The sequence below is a fragment of the Rattus norvegicus genome, chromosome 6 (assembly GCF_021556685.1).
Source record: "Rattus norvegicus strain SHRSP/BbbUtx chromosome 6, alternate assembly SHRSP_T2T, whole genome shotgun sequence".
NCBI classification, from domain to species: domain Eukaryota; kingdom Metazoa; phylum Chordata; class Mammalia; order Rodentia; family Muridae; genus Rattus; species Rattus norvegicus.
In genome coordinates this window covers 17,191,901-17,211,609 of record NC_141539.1, presented here as the reverse complement: position 1 = coordinate 17,211,609, position 19,709 = coordinate 17,191,901, and the positions used below count along the sequence as shown (strand labels likewise).

Genomic DNA, 19,709 nt, shown 5'->3' with positions numbered 1-19,709 from the left:
CAGGCCTCTACCAGAGCAGAGCATTAACCCACTGTGCCAGCTCCTTCCCGGCAGTCATTCTCAGTATTATTTCTTGAGCTATTGAAGGACTTCTCTGCAATTCCTTGCCTAGGTCTCTCAATGATTCTCTGATTTTCCTTTTAAGTTACACATTAAGGTCTTTGGTCTAGTTTGAATTGATTTTGTACAGGGTGAGAGAGGGCTGTAGTTTCATTCTGTATCCAGTTTTGCCAGCGTCCTTTGCTGAAGAGGCTGTCTTTTCATCTTTGCTAAAACTTAGGGGATGGTAGTTGTGTGGGCTTGCTTTTTTTTATTTTATGTGTGTGTGTATTTTATTTTATTTTATTTTATTTTGCCTCTATGTATGTGCCACATGCATGCCTGGTGCCCACAGAGGCCAGAAGGAGGCATCAGATCCCCTGGACTGGAGTTACAGACAGCTGTGAGCTGCCCTGTGGGTGCTGGGAATACCCAGGTCCTCTGGGAGAGCAGCCTGTGCTGTTACCAGTGGGCCCTCTCTTCAGCCATAGGTTCTCTATCCTATTGCATTTGTCTGCATATCTGGTTTGCACCAGCATATGCTGGTTTGTTACTATGGCTCTAGTATACATTGAAGACAGATATTTATTTTAGAACTCTAGCACTGCTCTTCTTCTTCTTAGGATCCTTTTGGTGACTGGGTATCTAGGATTGTTCTTTTGTTCCTGTGAGGGGTGTCATTGGGACTTTGATGGGGATCTGGTTGATTGAGGATCACTTTACTTTGGGTCATACAGCACAGGCTGCCTTTCTGTCTCGGAGACCTTCTTTACTTTATGCCTTACTCTTAGTTTTCTTTTTTTTTTTTTTTTTTTTCGGAGCTGGGGACCGAACCCAGGGCCTTGCGCTTCCTAGGCAAGCGCTCTACCACTGAGCTAAATCCCCAACCCCCACTCTTAGTTATTTTTATGACTGGGTCTCATGTCCAAGCTGGCCTCAGACCGCAGTGGAGCTGAAGATGCCGTAGGACCTCTGCTCATTCACTCTGCCTCTGCTTCTCGAGTTCTGTCATCACAGGTGTGAAAGACTGCTCTTTGGTTTTGTGGCGCTAAGGATGGACCTCTGGGCCCTGTGAATCCTGGGGCAGCCCTCCTTCTGAGCTGCGTCTCCTGCCAATTCTCTCCAGTTTCTTCCTTCACTGTTTTTATTGCGCCCTTTGGTTGGGTTTATGACTAGGTGATTTAATCATTTAACATTTTGTTTTGAGACAGAGTCTCAAGTAGCTGGGGCTAGCCTTGGACTCACTGTGCAGTGGAGGAAGTGTAGGCCTCACCATTTGCAAAGAGAGATAATCTGACTTGTGCCCCTTTTTTTCTTACTCTTGAATAAATTCTGCTAGAGAACACAAGCACTGTACTAAAAAAGCATGGGGGCGTTTGCTCTAGGTTTGGTTGTGTGTCTGTCCTTTCTTACCTTTCTCATGTTATGGCTGTGTCCTTCTGTTTCAAATTCCTTCAGGCTTTCTGTTTGTTTTCCTTTGAGACATTGTTTCTCTGTGAAGCTCTGTCTTGGAACTTGCCCTGTACACCAGGCTTGTCTCGAACTCACTCACAGAGCGGCTTCTTCCTGAGTCTGGGACTAAAGGCTTTGTTTGTGGTCATCCACTGCCTGGATTTTTAAGATTTTTATTGTGAAGTGATGTGGGGGCCCCGTGAGACTTTTTCTGAGTGTGCCGAGATGGTTGTTTAACTTTTGTTCTTGATTTGATTTATGTGCTGTGTTTTATTTATTGATTTCTGTGTGGTGAAAGGGGAATTCTTGATGAAGCTGACTGGGTCTTGGCGTGTGATCTCTTTAATACTTTGCTGAATTTGGTTTGAAGGCATTTTAATTCATTAATTTGCACTGGTGGGGATCAAGTGCCTGGCCTTACTTGCTCTCCGCTTTCCCCGTGGTTCGCAGGTATTTTATTGAGGTATTTTATTGGATCTACGTTCATCCAGGGAACTGGGCTTATAGCTATTTTTCCCTTTGTTGGTGTGTATTACTTGGTTTTGGTGTTGGTGGTCTTGCTCTGTAGAATGGGTTCCTTCCCTCACTACCTTCAGGAATAGTTTGGGAACAGAAGTTTTTTCTCTTCCTCCCCGTCATTTCTCTTCAGTCTTTGTTGCCTTTTTTTGGGGTGAGGGTGGTACAGGGTCTCGGGTGCTGCTTCATGTCTTTCCTGTCTCACCTCTAACTCACTATCGGGCTGAGGATGAGCGCTAACCTCTGCCCCACATATTTGTCCCTTCTACTTGAGGCCTGTGCGACCTCCCCTGGTTTAGGATGGGGATCCAGCCCACGCTCTATCTAGGCAGGCATTCCACCGTCTCCGGGGCTGAAGACTGAGCTTACGGGCAAGCGTTTAGCCATCTCGCTGTACCCCAGTCCCTAGTTGTCCTCATCTCCCAAACCCCCACTAGGTCCCAGAGCTTTGCTCATTCTCCCGCAAGGTCTGCTGGAAGCCAGAGGGACTCTGTCTGTTCTAGGCTGTCCTTTGTTCAGAGAATGCTGCCGCTCCGGTCGCACCTGCAGTGTGTTCCTCAGTCCTAGCCTTCCCGTAGGAGGAGTCGCCGTCAGACCGTCCTCAATGCTGACTGGAGGCTTGAGGGACCTGTGGATTTCACTTGCTGTTAGTGGGGCTTCCAGGCTTCGTGGCTGTGGCTTCTGGTCCCCTCCCTCCGAGGAGCCGGAGCTGAAGTTGCATGTTTTGCCTTCCAGCTGCTCCGTCCCGTCTTATTGATTCTGAGGCAGGCTTCCACGATGTACGATTGACAGATCCGCCTGCTCTCTGTCTCCCAAATGTGGGATTACAGGCCGTACCACCACACCTGACACCATACCTACTTGTAAGACTTTATTTCCCAGGATGGCTCAGAGGTTAAGAGCTGCTCTTGCGGAGGACCTGGGTTATATTCCCAGGACCCACAGGGCTATGCATAACCATTGGTAACTCCAGGGCAGGGGATCCAATGCCCCCTTGTGACCCCTTGGGCACCAGCTAAAACATGGTGCGCAGACATACATGTAAGCAAAACACTCACACACCGAGAATAAATAAATAAATAAATAAATAAATAAATAAATACACATACACCTATTCATACACATGCATAAGCTCATGCTCAGAGAATAGATACCTTAACAAAGCCATAGGGAGGTTTGTGTCTCCTGTACGCGTGCTTGCTTCCCCCTCGAAACACCCCGTGTCAACATCACCCTTAAGTTTCCATTGTGTCAGAGCCGGGGAGACAGCTCAGTGGTTAAGAGCACTGGCTGCTCTTCCAGAGGACCTCAGTTCAATTCCCAGCAACCACATGGTGGCTCACAACCATCTGTAATGGGATCCGATGCCCTCTTCTGGTGTGTTTGAAGATAGTGATGGTGTGCTCACGTACATGAAATAAAATCTTAAAAAAATAGTTTCCATTGTGTCTCACTTTGCTGAACCGTGTCCTTATCTAATTTTTCTCCCACAAAACGTGTTGCTGGTAAATGTTCTAAATCTCTGCCTTCCTTTTTTTTTTTTTTAAATTTTATTAATTATTTATATAAGTACACTGTAGCTGTCAGACACACCAGAAGAGGGCATCAGATCTCGTTACAGATGGTTGTGAGCTACCATGTGGTTGCTGGAAATTGAACTCAGGACCTCTGGAAGAACTTCCAGTGCTCTTAACCACTGAGCCATTTCTCCAGCCCAATCTCTGCCTTCCTTAAAATGTCTTTGTCACATCGTTAGTCTGGTTCTTTACAGGATTTGAGGTTCAAGATATTTTCCTCCTAGAACTTTGAAGAAATTTGCTTGCTCTGGGGTATTCATTGTTAACTGTCTGTCAGACTTACTTGTTTGTTTATGTGGAGCCAGAGTCTCTTTCTTTGTAACTCTGGTTGTCCTGGAACTCTTTGTAGATCAGGTTAGCCTCACCGAGATCTGCCTTTCTCTGCCTCCCCAGTGCTGGGATTAAAAGGTTGGGTCACCACACCTAGCTCAGTGGATTATTATTCTTTTGTAGGCAATGGTTTTGTTTTTTTCTCTTCTAGTGGTTTGCCCTTTAGCACAGGCATCCTAAAAATTTACCAGAATGTCTGTGTGTGAGATTTATGTCAGTAAGCGACTGTGTATCTTTGGTGACATTTCTGTTCCTCTCTGGGGGATTTCTTGCAAGCTGCCTATTTAGTGAGATCTAGTCTGTGATGTGAAGTCCTTTTGTTAGTTGGTTGTTGTTGTTATTTATGGTTTGTCTAGAGACAGAGTCTCCCTGTAAAGCCCAGACTGGCTGCCAACTCTGTAGTTCAAGCTGGCCTCACACTCGGAGCAGTCCTCCTGCCTCAGCTACTGAGAACAGGGGAGACGATGTGTGGAAGGACACTGGCTTCTTACAGGTGAGGAGAGCCTGTCCTAGTGAAGCCTCGTTTCTCCATTCACATCAAGTCTACGGTGACCCTGTCGGGTGGCACCGTTGCACTCCAGGCTCTTGGGAGGTGGAGGCAGGAGGATTCAACCTAGCCTGGGGTACATAAGACTGCCTCAAAAAATAAGACTCATCTGAGGCAGAGGGCTGGCCGTGACTTAGTGACACCTTTCAGCTCTTTCCGACTGCCTTCTGCTACCTGATTGGAGCTGGCATAAAATCTATTTTCTATCAGAGCATTAAAGCAGTAAACTTGCGTCTCTGGGGTTATTTTCCCTCTTGCTGTTTTATGATGTTTTTATTTTTGTGAATGACATTTTATAATTAGCAGTTATAGTGAGTTTGTGTCTCATTAGCCAGATTATTATCAACTGTAAATATTACAAAGTTTTAGTGTTTGACAAGTTAATTATGTTTTATGGTATACGTTTTCTTATTGATCTGTTCTTTCCAATGTTAATGGTCTCTCTCTTTTTTTTTTAAACAGCAAGTACTCTGTTCCTACTTTAAAATTTATGTCACGTTGCTTATTGATCACCAAATGAGGCATTCTAGTAATTGGGTAAATTCCGAAGCTTTTTCCCAAGGCTTTGTGCTGGTTTTACTTTTATAATTATGTGACATGATTTATGGGTTGGAAAAATATGTCCTCCTCGAATTTTGTATTTTCATGAGTAGTTGAATGGAAGCCATTTTTATAATTAGTGGAGCTAGTCGAGTTTTCCCCAGATGATCGTTTCTGTTTGGTTCTGTTTTATGAGATGAAGTCTCAGGATGTAGTCTGGAATTCACTGTGTAGACCAGGCTGGCCTCGCACTCGGAGCAGTCCTCCTGCTCCATCTCGCAGCACTGAGAGAGCAAGTGCGGCACCTGGCTCTCCCTGTCAGAAGGGAGTCTCCGAGGCCTGGGATGCAGGTGAGCTGGAAAGTGCTTGCCTAGCGTGCATGAAGCCTTGGCTCCCATCCCCAGCACCTCATCAACATGCACCCCTGTCAGTCATCCCAGCACCAGGGGAGGCAGGAAGGTCAGACGTTCAAGGTCATCGTCAGCTACATAGCAAGTTTGAAGTCAGTCGGGGCTACATGAGATCCTGTCTCCACATACAAACAAAAAAGAAAACAGCAACAACAAAGAAAATATTTTTATTGGGCTGGAGAGATGGCTCAGTGATTAAGAGCAGAAACCACATGGTGGCTCACAGCCATCTGTAATGAGATCTGATGCCCTCTTTTGGTGTGTCTGAACAGTTACAGTATACTTATATATAATACATAATAATACATAAATAAATTAGAAAAAGAAAAATTTTTTGAAGCATATGATTGTCTTAGTCGTTAGTTGTTCTGTTGCTGTGAAGAGACACCATAGCCAAGACAACTGTTGGAAAGGAAAGCATTCAATTGCAGCTGGCTTACAGCGTCAGAGGGTTGGTCCATCATCGTTAGAGCAGAGGGTATGGTAGCAGGCGGACGTGGCACCGAGAGCTCAACCTGATCCATAAGGGCAGAGAGGACAGACAGACAGACATGGCCTAAGAACAGGAAAAATAAAGCCAAGAAAGTTTAAAATCTACTTATGGGTTTGGTGTACACACACACACACACACACACACACACACACACACACACACGATATTACAGCTGTCACTTCCTATTAGTGAAGCTGTTCTCAGGCCCACACAGGTATTAGGGTCCCTCTGGCACAGCTACTCGTATTGACCAGCGAACACAATTCTCTTCTATGAGATCTGCCTCCCGTGTTAGGGTTTTATGAGAAGTGTGCAGCAGAGAGAAGCCCAGGCAGTGGTTGGTGAGAGGAGAGTTAGAGTCCATTTTCCACACTGTATGACTGAAACAGTCTGGATGAGACAGTCTCCATGCTCTCTAAGTGGATCCTGGCTTCCTTATACACTCGAATACTGTACAGTCATTAGAAGAACGAGAGAACCAGACTTAAAGCTTCCTGGTTTCTCGAAGGACCTACCTGTGGTTCCCTGTACCTACATTGGGCAGCTCTGTAACTCCAGCTGCAGGGGATCTGATGTTTCTGGCCTCTGCAGATGTATGCCCATACCCACAGACAGACAGACAGACAGACAGACACACACACACACACACACACACACACACACACTTTAAAAAATTTTAAGGTAAACTACTGAACAAGTTTATAGAGTAACCCCAGTTATACACATTTAACATTATATAATATACAATTCTATCCTTGCATGTGCTTATGTATGTGACACAACTCCTTCAACAAGGCCACACCTCCTAATCCTTCCAAACAGTTCCACTTCCTGATGGCTAAGCAATCAATCGTGTGAGCTTACAGGGACCATTCTTATCAAACCACCACAGTTGCTTTTTCAGTAAATTCTTCTCTCTCTCTCTCTCTTTCCCTCTCTCTCTCTTTTTGGAAACAGAATCTTGCTTTGTTTAGGGTGGCTTTGAGCTCAATCTTGCAATCTTTGTCAGGTACTGGGATCACAGATGTGTGTCATTACACTGGACTATTTCAGTAAATTCTTTATATTCCTGCTGCTACTTAAAATATTTTTCTCCTTCTGAGAAATTGTTAGGATGGCACCCAGGCCCTGTGCATCTTAGGGGTGTGTGTGTGTGTGTGTGTGTGTGCGCGCGCGCGCGCGCGCGCGCACGCGTGTGCTGCCTCCCACTTTGAAGCAGGTCACTATGGATTTCCGTCGTGTTTAGCAGACTTGCCGGCCTCTATGAGCTCCTAGGCATTCTCCTGCGCACATCTCCCTGCGCAGACTCTGCACTTCTCTCTGGCTTTTTTTTTTTTTACATGGGTTCTGGGGATTCAAACAAGTGCTTTTACCCACTGAGCCGGCTCCCCAGCCCTTAACTAATTCCCTTATCTTTTCAAGGCTTTGTCTGTGCTTTCCCCTTTCTTGCCCTGTGCTGGGATTAAATCAAGTTCCCCTAGGAGAGTGGAAAACAGTTTTGTATCAGTCAGAGTCAGTGAGAGAAATGAAGCTGGGTTGGATTTCTCACTGGGAACCAACGCTGACAGAACAGAGCCCACTTAGGGTCTTGGGGAAGTCAAGCAACCCAGGGAGCAGACCTTGTGGGTACCTGTCCCTCTGAAGCTCTCTGGAGCAGTGTCGACAGCATGTTGTTCAGGTGACTTTGCCACGCAGGTGGGAAATGGTCTGTGAGGTTTGGAGCACGGTTTTGGTGTCCTGTCAAGAAGCCGACAACGCCCATGCCCTTTTCCGTTAGTAGGAACACAGCACAGAGTAGCTCTCTCAATTAGGCAGAAATGTCACTTTAGAGACCTAGAATGTGTGCCAGGCATCCTGTGTGGGGGTCAGAGGTTAGACTAGTAAGAGCCTACTCTCTCTTTCACCCTGTAGGTCCTGCGGATCCAGCTTAGGTCACTAGGGTTGCCAGAAAGGGCCCTTACCCAGTGAGCCATCTCACTGAACTTCTGGTCCTCCCACGCCCACCTCCAGACACTGTGACAACGTGCATGCTGGGCAAGCAACATATCCCACCGCTACTCTGCAGAGACAGGCTCTCCCTCTGCAGCCTTGGCCGGCCTGCATCTGCCTCCTTAGTGCTGTGATTAAAGGTTTATGCTGTGATGCCTGGTCATAGGGCAATACTCTCTCTTTCTCTCTTTTTCTCAACAAGATCTCTATATGCCTCTGACTGTCCTGGAACTCTCTGTGTAGATCAGGTTGACCTCGAACTCTCAGAGATCTCCTGCCTCTGCCTCCGCTTCATCTCGAGTACAGGGATTCTGTTTCACAGGGCGACTCTTAATAGTTTATTTTTCTTCTATCTTTTTGGTGACTGAGTAGTATGTTGTGTGACCATAACGAAATCCATTCATCTGTAGATGGCTATTGCCTTTCTCTTGGGTAGCAGTAGGATAGATGCTTACATGCTGTGGTATTTTTACCTTTAAATTCTCGGTGTGTATTAGAAGAGGGAATCTGTGTTACCAGAGGACGACTCTGTGGGGTTGGTTCTTTCCAGCCACACCTTTACACCGGTCTGGGGATCAGTGATATCCCCCCAACCCCTGCACCAGGCTGGTACTGCATTCCCCTCCACCTGCTCAGGCTTCTCAGTGGTCCTGTTGTTTAGTTTTGTTTGTTTGTTGAGATTGCACCCCATGCTAACCTCACCCTCACAATTCTCCTGCCTCGGGCTTTTGAATGTTGGAATTTCAGTTGTGTGTCATCCAATTTATGTTTTTAACTTTAGAAAGGCACTGCCAACTATTTGTGGGGGTGATTTATCATTGTATATTTATTCCCGTTGGCAGTGGAGGCAAGGCCTAGTTTCTTCACAATTTGGCCAGCATTTAGTATGGTCATTCTGTTTTAGGAATTAAAAAAAAAATCATTCATATATATATATAATATAAAATATAAAAATATCATATATATTTAAATATATGTCACCTATATGTACATATATGCACATTTTATACATATATACATATGCTCACACATGCACACACACACACACATGCATGCTCATGTTTAAGAGGCAGGGTTTCTGTGCTGGAGAGAGGATGCAGTAATTAATACTTGCTGTCCTCCCAGAGGATCCAGTTTGGTTTCCAGTATCCACAGTGGCTCACAACCGTTTGTAATTTCAGTTCCAAGGAATGGGCACTCACTCACTTTCAATCTCTGAGTACCAGACATGCACATGCTGTGCACACATACATGCATACAGGCAGACACTCTTACACACAGAGAATGGGATTCCCTCTCTCTCCCTCTCCCTTCCTCCCTCCCTCCCTCCCTCCCTCCCTCTCTCTCTCTCTCTCCCTCTCTCTCTCTCTCTCTCTCTCTCTCTCTCTCTCTCTCTCTCTCTCTCTCCAGCCTCTGGTGTAGCTGGTTGTACAGCTGTGTCCGTGGCTGTGACGGATCTGTTTTTCTGTCAGTTATTTTAACCTTGGTTCTGGGAGGCGGTTACTTTGGTGTTTCATTGCTGCTTATAAGCAGGGCCGAGTTGTGTTCGCCTAGGGCTCAATTCCCTTCCTGTGCCCAGTGCACGGTGCATCGTGTGTTTCCAGTGTTCTGTAGGGGAAGAAATGCTCTTCCAGCTCTGTGTGAGCTCAGGCCTTGTTCCTCCCCATTCTCTCCAGGGGTTGCTTTCCTGCCTTCTGGCATTTCCTATCCTTCTTTCCCTCCCTCCTTCCCTCCCTCCCCCCTTTCTTCCTTCCTCCTTTCTTTCCTTTTTTTTTTCCTTTTTTTCTTTCTTTCTTTTCTTTCTTCTTCTTTTTTTTTTTTTTTTGAGATAGGATTTCACTCTGTAGCCCTAACTGTCCTGGAACTCTGTAGACCAGGCTGGCCTCAAACTTGGAGATCTGTTGATCTGCCTGCCTCTGCCTTCTGAGTGCTGGCTTCAAAGGTGGGTGCCATCACTGCCCAAGAGGCTTCTGATACTTTCCGAGTATCACGTGTGCTCCAGCAGAGCCTCCGCAGGCCTCCAGGGTCCTTCCTCTCTGGGGCTTTGTCTTCTGAACTGTGTTTTCCTCTTTTTGAGCGCTCTGCCTACCAGGTCTTACCTCTCTTTCCTTCCCTGTTCTTTTTAAAATGTTTGTTTTACTTTATGTTTATGGGTGTGTTAACTGCATGTCTGAGCAGCATGTGGGCTCATGCCCGTGGAAACAGGGTCTGGAGTTACAGATGGTTGTAGATTGTCTGTGGGTGCTGGGACTAGAATCCAGGTCCTTTAGAGGAGCAGCCAGTGATCTTAACCATTGAGCCACCTCTCCAGCCCCCATCCCCCTTCTATAAGAAGTCAGGTTTCCTGGGTAACAGGGACCCCTTTCCGTCTTCCCCACCTCATGTGTTGAAAATAATTGGTGCTTTGTGTCCTTTGTCTTCATTAATCAAGTGTTTTGTTTCTAATGGTCCAGGCAGACCTTGTCTCTGCTACTTCATTTGGCTAGAAACAGAAGCAGTCGTATTTAAAATTAATGTATAAAATACAGTGGACGGGTTAAGTGTGTAGCTGGGTGGATTCTCACGGGTGTAGACTGGAACTCAGAGACTCTCCTGCTTTTGCCTTCTGAGTGCTGGGATTGTAGGTGTGCATCACCATGTTTTGCAAGGTTTTGGATTGCAGCTGCGTTGACTGAGAACTGGGCACAGGCCTGCGAGATTTAAGAAGAAACACGCAGACTCAGGTCACTCATGTTTCAAGAAATTGAATGCCAAAGCTTTCACTGGGTACACAGAATATATACCCCAACCACTGAGTGGAAGCACACTGGAGAAACAGAAACTGAAACTAAAGCTGAGACCAAAAGATCTGGCGTTCAGGTGTTAGCTGCTGGCTATGGTGGACGGGAAGGCCAGGAAGTTCCTTTAAGAGAACAAAGGCTTTCACATGGATCAGCGAGGCTTAGCAGGGGCAGGGACTGACAGAGTCCAGTAGGGTCTGACACTGGGTTGTACGAAGGCTGAGATAACCAGATGCCCTCCGTTTGCATGGGAGGAACTGGAGGCTGTGTAGACAGTGCCTTCGGGTTTGGCCATCCCGGATGTGGCGGGGAAAACAAGACTTTGTCAGGCCAAGCCTTAGTGCAGACCAGACCCATGCCACCCTCACCGAAGGTTTGGGTTCTCTACTCAGGAAGGACCAGGGTTCATTCCCTACCCCCTCTTCCTTCCTGGTGGCATTGGGGCTCACGGGAAAACCTCTGTATTTCCTCAAGCTATGCTGGCGTCCGTCCTCCGGCTTCCTTTAGGAGCTCCCGTCTGCGTCTGCGTGTTATGTTCTCACTGCCCTGGAAGGAGTGTCCCCAGCTCTTGCCTGGAATCCAGAGAGTGAGCCACAGGCCGCTATCCCTTATACTTTGCTTGAGGTCAGGTGGGGGGAGAGCATGGCTGCCATGGAGCATGGCATGGTTGGTGCTCAGATTTATCACCACTGTAGTTTACTTTATCCAAATGGTGGCTGGCAGCCATGAAGAGCTTTTTGTCAAAACAGGAAGCTTTTTTTTTTAAATTTATTTATAAATTGTTATGTTTTAGGAGAATTTCATACACGAATAGCCTACTTACATCATTTCTACTCCCCCTCCCACTTCTCCACCCCTCTCAACTCCATGACCTCTTTTTCTATTGTTACACACGCACATGCACGTACACACACACACATGCACACACCCCCGGTGGAGTCCCGCTTGTGTTGTCCATGTGTACATGTGGTCAGTGCTGTTCTTTTGGGATTGGGAAACCTATCGGGGTTTTCCTTGGGAAACTGATTCTTCCTCAACGTTCATTTGTTTCCTGTAGCTTGTCATGGGGATGAGGCTCTGATAAAACTTACCCTACCTGCTAGGCACAGTGGCGCATGCCTTTGATTCTAGCCTTTAGAGACAGAGACAGGTATCTGGCACTTAGAGCGTTCTTTCTCCCTCCTCTGCGGTGTCCCCTGAGCTGTAGGTGTGGGGATTGTGCTGATGATGTCCCAGTTGCTGCCAGGATACAGAGACATTTTTCTCCGGGTTTGGCCAGTTGTGGGTGTATGTCATACCCTCTGTGGGCTGCACAGTGAAACTCCAGTGAGGACTGAGAGGTGCACTGGTGGTGTAAAGGGAAGCATTTAGAACGTAGTGGGAAGCTGTACTACTTTAGGGACATGGCTGCAATAGCTTTTCCTCTAGGGTCTGTGACCTCTCCAGCCACAGGCTTTTGGCTAGGTTTACTGAGCATAGGCTCTCTCACTCTGAGCAGGCCTGAAGTTCACTAGCACCATTGTTGCCTACTGTCTAGGCCGTCTTGTGTGGTCCATCCATTGTGGGTGGAAGTCTTCACAGCTTAGTAGGGCTATTGCTTGCTTTTCTCCTTAGCAGTTTGCAATGCATCTTCTAATCCTGAGAGAGCTAGCTCCCAGGGAGGAAGGTCCTTAAAGGTCATACCAACTAGATTCCTCCCAAGTCCTGTGACAAAAGTGTGTAGTGTTTTCAGCCCTAGGGCCTTACTTTCAAAATCTGGGAAGGAACTGAGGACAGTAACAATTGTCTGTTTTTTTGTTTTTTAAGATTTTATTTTATTTTATTTATGTGAGTACACTGTCTCTGTCTTCAGACACACCAGAAGAGGGCATCAGATCTCATTACAGATGGTTGTAAACCACCATATGGTTGCTGGGATTTGAACTCAGGACCTTTGGAAGAGCAGTCAGTGCTCTTAACCACTGAGCCATCTCTCCAGCCCTGTTTTGTTTTGTATTAACAATTATCTGTATTATATTTGTCTTTTAGATCCCTTGACTAATGACTTAAGTGAGGTGTCCCTTGTCTGTCACGGTATTTTTGTTAATCTATGGCTCTTGGGAGTTCAGGGGGATGACGCGCTGGGAGGCCGGTGCTGTGAGTGAATTCAGGAGGAGGGTGCTCTGGGTGGACGGGGCTGGCAGTGAGCTGGAGAGGATGGCATGATGGCGGTGGATGACCTGGTTTCTTCTTGCGCTGGTTGACTTTTGTCATCTTGACACAAACCTAGAATCAACTGAGTTGAGGGAGCCACAATTGGGAAAATGATTCATAAATTGGCCTTTGTGGCATTCTCTTGATTAATAATTGATGTAGAAGGGCCCAGCCCTCTGTGGGCAATGCTACCCTTGGGCAGGTGGTCCTGGGTTCTGTAAGAAAGCAGGCTGAGGAAGCCATGGGAGCAAGCCAGTAAGCAGCACCCGCCATGGCCTCTGCATCCGCTCCTGCCTCCAGGTTCCTGCCCTATGTGAATCATGTTTCTGTCATGACTTCTCTCAGCGGTGGTGTGACCGAGCCTTGTAAGCTGGAGTTTACCCATTCCTCCCTGAGTTGCTTTGGCCATGGTGTTCTGTCACAGCAACAGAAACCCGAGCTGAGTCACTTGTGGCTTTTATTTTGTTTCTGAAGTTTCACAGTTGACAGCAAGTGGAAAGTTGCATGGTAGCATGCTAAGGCTACAGAATTCCAGATGGACTTGGATTTATTATAAGACTGGGCAGCCTTTGCCAGATGCAGTGTTCTTTGAATAAATGTGAAGCAGAAATAGCTTAGGTTTTTGATGGGATCCTGACTGGCTGTAGAACTGATGAGTCACGGTGGCTCACTGTGTGAAAGGACTGTTTCCGAAGGCCTTCTCACTCAGGGCTGACTTCCTGTGCATGGCTTGCTCACTTACCACTGCCTTCTGTGAGGTCCGAGTAGCGTATGTTCAGAATGACGCTAACCCGGCATCAGCTGCTTGCTACAGAGCTCTGCAGAAACTGGACGGCATTTGAGGGCGGCGCTCTCCCTGCTAATGGAATGTGTGCTTTCAGTTTGCTTAAAAACCTTTGACTCTACGTAGTGGCACACGCCCTTAATCCCAGCACTCGGAAGGCAGAGGCAGGCAGATCTCCGTATTCAAGGCCAGCCTGGTTTGCAGAGTGAGTTCCAGGACAGCCAGGGCTACACAGAGAAACCTGGTCTCCAAAAACAAAAAGAAGACAAAACAAGAAATTAAAAACAAAAAGCAAAATAATTCTGGGATTGGAGACATGGCCCCAAGGTTAAGAACATGTGCTGCTCTTACTGAGGACCAGATTTCTGTCCCCAGCACCCATAGGGCAGCTCTTTGGGGACCTATCCGCCACCTCTGGGGACCTGATGGCTCATTTTCAGGGATACCTGCACTCATGTGCACATCCTCACTCCATGCATACCTTTTTCTCTTCTAAGCTTAAAGAAATAACTTCTGCATTTAGAGATGGTTCATTGCTCTTGCAAGGGACCTGAGTTCAGTTTGCACATTGGGACACACACAAAGACCTGTAACCCAAGTCCCAGGGATCCAGCGCCCTCTCTTGGTCTCTACAGGCACTGGTACCTGCATTTAAGTGCACATGCTCCCATATACATAATTAAAATCAAGTCTTAGGACCCAGAAACTGAACCTCCAGCAAAAGAGCATCCGTGAGCCGGACCTAGTCCTCTGCCCACATCTGTAGCCGAAGTGCAGCTTGGTCTTCATGCTGGTCCCCCAACAACTGGAGCAAGGGCTTAACCCTGTCACTGTTGCCTGCCTGTGGATCCTGCTTCCCTAACTGGGCTGTCATGTCCGGCCTCAGTGGGTGTGTATGTACCTAGTCCTGCAGTGACTTGAGATTGCCAGGGTGGGTTGGTTCCTGGGAGGGACCCCCCCTTCTCAGGGTGAGGGGGGAGGGGCTCCTTGTTGGGGGGACTGGAAGGAGAGGAGGGACTGTGATAAGGATGTAAAGTGAATAAATTAATTTAAAAAAAGAAAAAGAAATAAGTCTTTAGAGAAATGCTGCTTTTTACAGTAAATCTTGACACACATGACCTCCATTAAGGAAAGCTTGAGTTCTTCAATGGGATTTCAAAGTATAAGTAAGTCTTTAGGTTACCGAGCTGGAGAGGTGCTGGGCAGGTGTTCTGTCAGAAAGTGCATTCAAAGTTGGCTTAGGAAATAAATCTCCGAGGGTTCGGGAGGGGCTCAGCACAGATCTCCAGCGTTCACAGAGCTGCCTGTGAGCCCAGCACGGCAGTGGGCCAGCCGCTCATGCCTGCCAGTCCAGCATTCAGATTGGGCAGGAGATCAGAAGTGTTAGTCCATCCTCAGCTAGGCAGATAGCTCAGAGCTAGCCTGGGGTACATGAAACCCTGTCTCAGGAGGAGGAAGAAGAGGAAGAGGAGGAAGAAAACCCTCAACCTTTTAATAAGGATTCTTCTTTTAAAGATTTGTTTTTTATATATGTGTATGTGATCTATGGAGCTGTCGCGCGCGCGCGCGCACACACACACACACACACACACACACACACACACACACACACACGTTTGTACAAGTGAGCAGCATGCCCGTGGTGTGGCGGCCAGAGTTTTTCTTAATCATTTTCTTGATCAGTGTTCTATTGCTGTGAGAAGACATCATGACTGCAGCAACTCTTATAAAGGAAAGCATTCAATGGGGCTGGGTACAGTTTCAGATTTAGTCCATTGTCATCATGGAGGGAAGCATGGCAGGATGCATGGAGCATGGCACTGGAGAGAGAATTCTACATCTGGATCCGAGGGCAGCAGGGAGAGAGAGAGAGAGACAGACAGACACAGACACAGACACAGACACAGACAGAGGGGGCAGACAGACAGACAGACATATAGAGAGGGAGATAGAGAGGAAGACAGAGGCAGCGACAGCATGAGCACCACTGGGCCTGGCTTGGGCTTTTGAAACCTTAAATCCCACCCCCAGTGACATTCTTCCTCCAAGGCCACACCTACTCCAACAAATAATACCATTCCCTAAGCATTCAAATCTATGTGCCTATGGGGACCGTTCTTTCTTAAACCACCGCAATCATACTCCACATGTTTTTGAAACAGGGTCTCCCTGAAGCTGGCACTCATGGGGGGGCTAGACTGCTGTCCCACAAGCTTCAGACATTTGCCTGTCTGGGCCCCATCTCCTCTGTCTCTTCTTCCTTCCTTTCCTTCCTTCCCTCCTTCGTTCTCTGTTGATATCATCTGTTTAAGCACACAGTTTTAATTTGCATTTTCTTACATATGTCTCTGCATATGATAGCTAAGATACCACTTCCTAGTCTAAAAGGTCATAGGATACTTGTTTCATTTGAGTCTTACAGTTAGCCTTTCACTGTATTTTGAGTTGATTTTGGTGTATGGTTTGAGGTGTGACAGTCATGGGGAGTTAATTCTCTCACGTATGGCTAGCTTGCTTGTCTCAGCCCCGTTTACTCAAGAAGTATTGTCTCTTTTCCCTCTGACAACTGGTTCTGGTCACATGCACCTGTGGCATACACTCCTGTACTCTTACGCACGCGTGCAGGAACTCTCTCACACACATACACACACACATACATACACACTCATAGTTTTTTTTTTATTAAAAAAATATTTGTATGTGTATGTGTATGGGTATCTGTGCATGCTCGATGCCTGTGGACACCAGAAGAGGGAATGGGATCTTCTGGAACTGATATTACAGATGGTTACGAATCACCAGCCAGGGCTTTTAACCACCGAACCAGTTTTCTAGGCCTTCACATGCACAATTAGAAAAAAAAAAAAAGCTGGGAGTAGTGGCACACAGTTTTGGTCCTAGCACTTGTGAGGGAGAGGCAGGTGGATCAATGTGAGTTCAAGGCCAGCCTGGTCTATAGAGTGAGTTCCAGCACGGTCAGAGCTGCACAGTGAGACCCTGTCTCATAAAACCAGAACCAAACCAAAGATTTTAGCAATGTAGCTCAGTGATGGAGGCTTGCTGAGGAGCCCAGGTCTTACATTTTATCCCTAGCACCACAACAAAGAAAGTGAGCCTTTGGCAGACTGAGGGAGGAGGAATGCCTTTGCTAGCCTGGAATTCCATATAGTGAATTCCAGGCCAGCTTATGCTACAAACAAACAAGCCAACACTTTAGAGGCAAAGTAAGCAGATCTTTGTGAGTTCGAGGCCAGCCTGTTCTACATAGAGAGTTCTGGGCCAGCCAGGGTTATAAATTTTAAAGCTAAAACAACAGAACCAACACACACACACACACACACACACACACACACACACACACACACACAAGTGAGGTTTGCTATTGTTACTCTGATATGTGATGGCGCCTTATGCTCTGTAGGGCGCCACTAGAATTCAGTTAGTCATGTCTTTTATAGCAACAATTTATCAAATTCCAATTAGGTAAAGAGCACAATTTTGTATGTGGTATTTGCTTTACTAATAGTGCCAATGCAGCAATAACTTTATCGATCTCCACTGGCGAGATGTTATTAGACCTGCAAGTGGATGCCTCCTTTACAGCTGTGTCTCTTCACGCATACATCATTAGAAAGAACGGTCAAGGAAGCTTGAATTGCCTGGTTTTTGTTTGAGCTTGGTGAGACTTTAACTTTTATTATATTATATTGACAGATACTCTGTGTGGTGTGTGTGTGTGTGTGTGTGTGTGTGTGTGTGTGTGTGTGTGTGTGTGTGTAGCCTGTCTCTCTCTGTGTGCATGCCTTTATCACAGCTTTGGAGTGTCAGTTTTTTTTCTTTCCATTATGTGGGGCCTGGGGATTGGAACTCAGGCCCTTCCCTGTGAGCCAACTTGCCTGATGCTAAGTGAGATGTTTAAACTCAGTTTCTAATTCAGAGCTTTAGAATTTGAAATTAGAGAATCTGACAGGTCCTGGTACAATTAAAAAAAGAATTGTGGGAATTGTGTTTGATAAGATGCCTTCTGTGGTCCTGGTCCCAAAATAAGCACTGTGACAACTGAGCCAGGTGGTGGGATCGTGTTGGCCTTCCTTCTGCCTTTCTCTCTGAGCACTGGGGTCTCTGCACCTCCACTTGCCCATGATGGAGGAGGAGGAGGATGTTGTCCTGGGGCTCGATCCACCCCCTCCTGCCCAGCCTCAGGCCTGGGTCTTTAAAATGTCTTAGCTTTCTTTCAGTTATTTATTTCTTGCTTCAGGTTCTAATGTCTAAGGATATCTCCTCTAGTCTAACCCTTCTGTTGGTTTATTCGTGTGATTCAATTGGAGGTTCCGCTTGCTTCTGCCTGTCTGCCTGCCTGCCTGCTTGTCTGTCTGTCTGTCTGTCTCTGTGTCTCTTGTTTGTTTTTTTGAGACAGGGTTTTACTATGTAGTCATTGCTGTCCTGGAACTCACTATGTAGACCAGGCTGGCCTCAAACTCACAGAGATCCATCTGCCTGTGCTTCCCGAGGGCTGGGATTAAAGACATGCACTACCACACCCGGCTCCGTTTATATTATATTTTAATTAAGGAATTTTGAGATCTGTAGCCCTGAGCAGGTTACAATGCAACATCTTCCTGCCTCAGCCTCCTGTGTGTAGGGATTTCAGGTGTATGTTGCTGCCATTCATGTCTTAGCTGCAGTATTTTTCAGTCATTTACTTTTAATTTAATTTTAATTTTTTTTTCAAAAAGGATTTTATGCCAGGTGGTGTTGGCACACAACCTTTAATCCCAGCACTTGGGAGGCAGAGGCAGGAGGATCTCTGAGTTCGAGGTCAGCCTGGTCTATAGAGTGAGTTTCAGGACAACCAAGGCTACACAGAGAAATCTTGTCACTAAAGACCAAAACCGTGTGTGTGTGTGTGTGTGTGTGTGTGTGTGTGTGTCTCAACGTGAGTTGTATGCAGATGTGTGCTTTCAGGTATGTCTGCATAAAGGCAGAGGGTGTTGGGTGTTTTCTATTATTCTCTGCCTGTTCCCACAAGGTAGGATCTATCTGGACGCAGGGCTGGGTTTTCTCTGCTGGGCTGGAAGGCAGCAAGCCCCAGCAGTCCCTCTGTCTCTGCTCCCAGAGATGGGGCTACAGTTGTTGCTAAAGACCCTGGGCTTGGGATGCTAATCCTGGTCTTCGATTGTAAAGCAAGTGCTCTCAGCCACTGAGCCAACCCCAGGCCCTGCTTGCCCGCTCACTTACTTGTGTAAGACAGGCCTCATTGTGTAGCTCTTGTTACCTTGCACTTACACCAGGATGGCCTTTGAATTGGTGATCCTCCTGCTTCAGCTGGGATCACAGGTGTGTACTACCATGACCGATTCTGCCAGTTTTACACTGGTGTTGATCCCATTTTAACATTGGTGGTCATCGACTTCCTTGGCAGACCAGAGAACTTAATTTAGAGTTGGAATTGCAGGGAAAAGCTTCATCTGAAGGTCAAAAACGATTAGTTTTGAAGAAAATATCAAATCTACTCATCTGACCTGTCGATTCATCCTGCTCTGATGTCCCAAGAGGCGTGCGTTGTAACAATGGATTCTTTGAACTTTGTTTTTGTAGAAGAAACTGAGGAAGAATCAGAGACGACGGTTGAGGCTGACTTGACGGAGAAGCAGAAGCACCAGCTGAAACACAGGGAGCTCTTTCTGTCCCGCCAGTATGAGTCCCTGCCTGCAACACATATCAGGTGAGACCTGCTGGAAGTTGCCCTGCTGTGCCCGGAAACACTGTGATCAGAGCCCTTTGGGAAGCCCTTCCTGAATTCTCAGCAAGATCTTGCTCAGATTGACATGCTGCAGACCTCGTACTAGGATTTGCTCTTGGAATTGATAGTGCGTGTTAGCATGCGGACATCCTGGGCAGGCTCCACAGTGATGCAGGTGTCTTCTCGCCCGGTCTTATCACTAACAGTTTGAGTATCGGTCAGCAACACGCCCTGCAGTGTATAGGGCACGTTCTCTGGGAAGTGCTGTACTTCTTGGATTGCAGACACATGACGCCAGCCCTCATAGGATATTTGG

The 19,709-nt window shown here is 46.8% G+C and overlaps 1 protein-coding gene across 19 annotated transcripts in view; it reads left to right on the top strand.

Moving 5' to 3' along the window:
• The window catches only part of Mta3 (metastasis associated 1 family, member 3), a 119,337-nt gene that overhangs the window by 11,189 nt on the left and 88,439 nt on the right, over positions 1-19,709 (top strand). For all 19 annotated transcript variants that reach the window (XM_087551883.1, XM_087551878.1, XM_087551882.1 and 16 more), the window contains 1 exon segment: positions 19,249-19,375. In XM_087551883.1, coding sequence (XP_087408009.1) covers positions 19,249-19,375 — 127 coding nt within the window.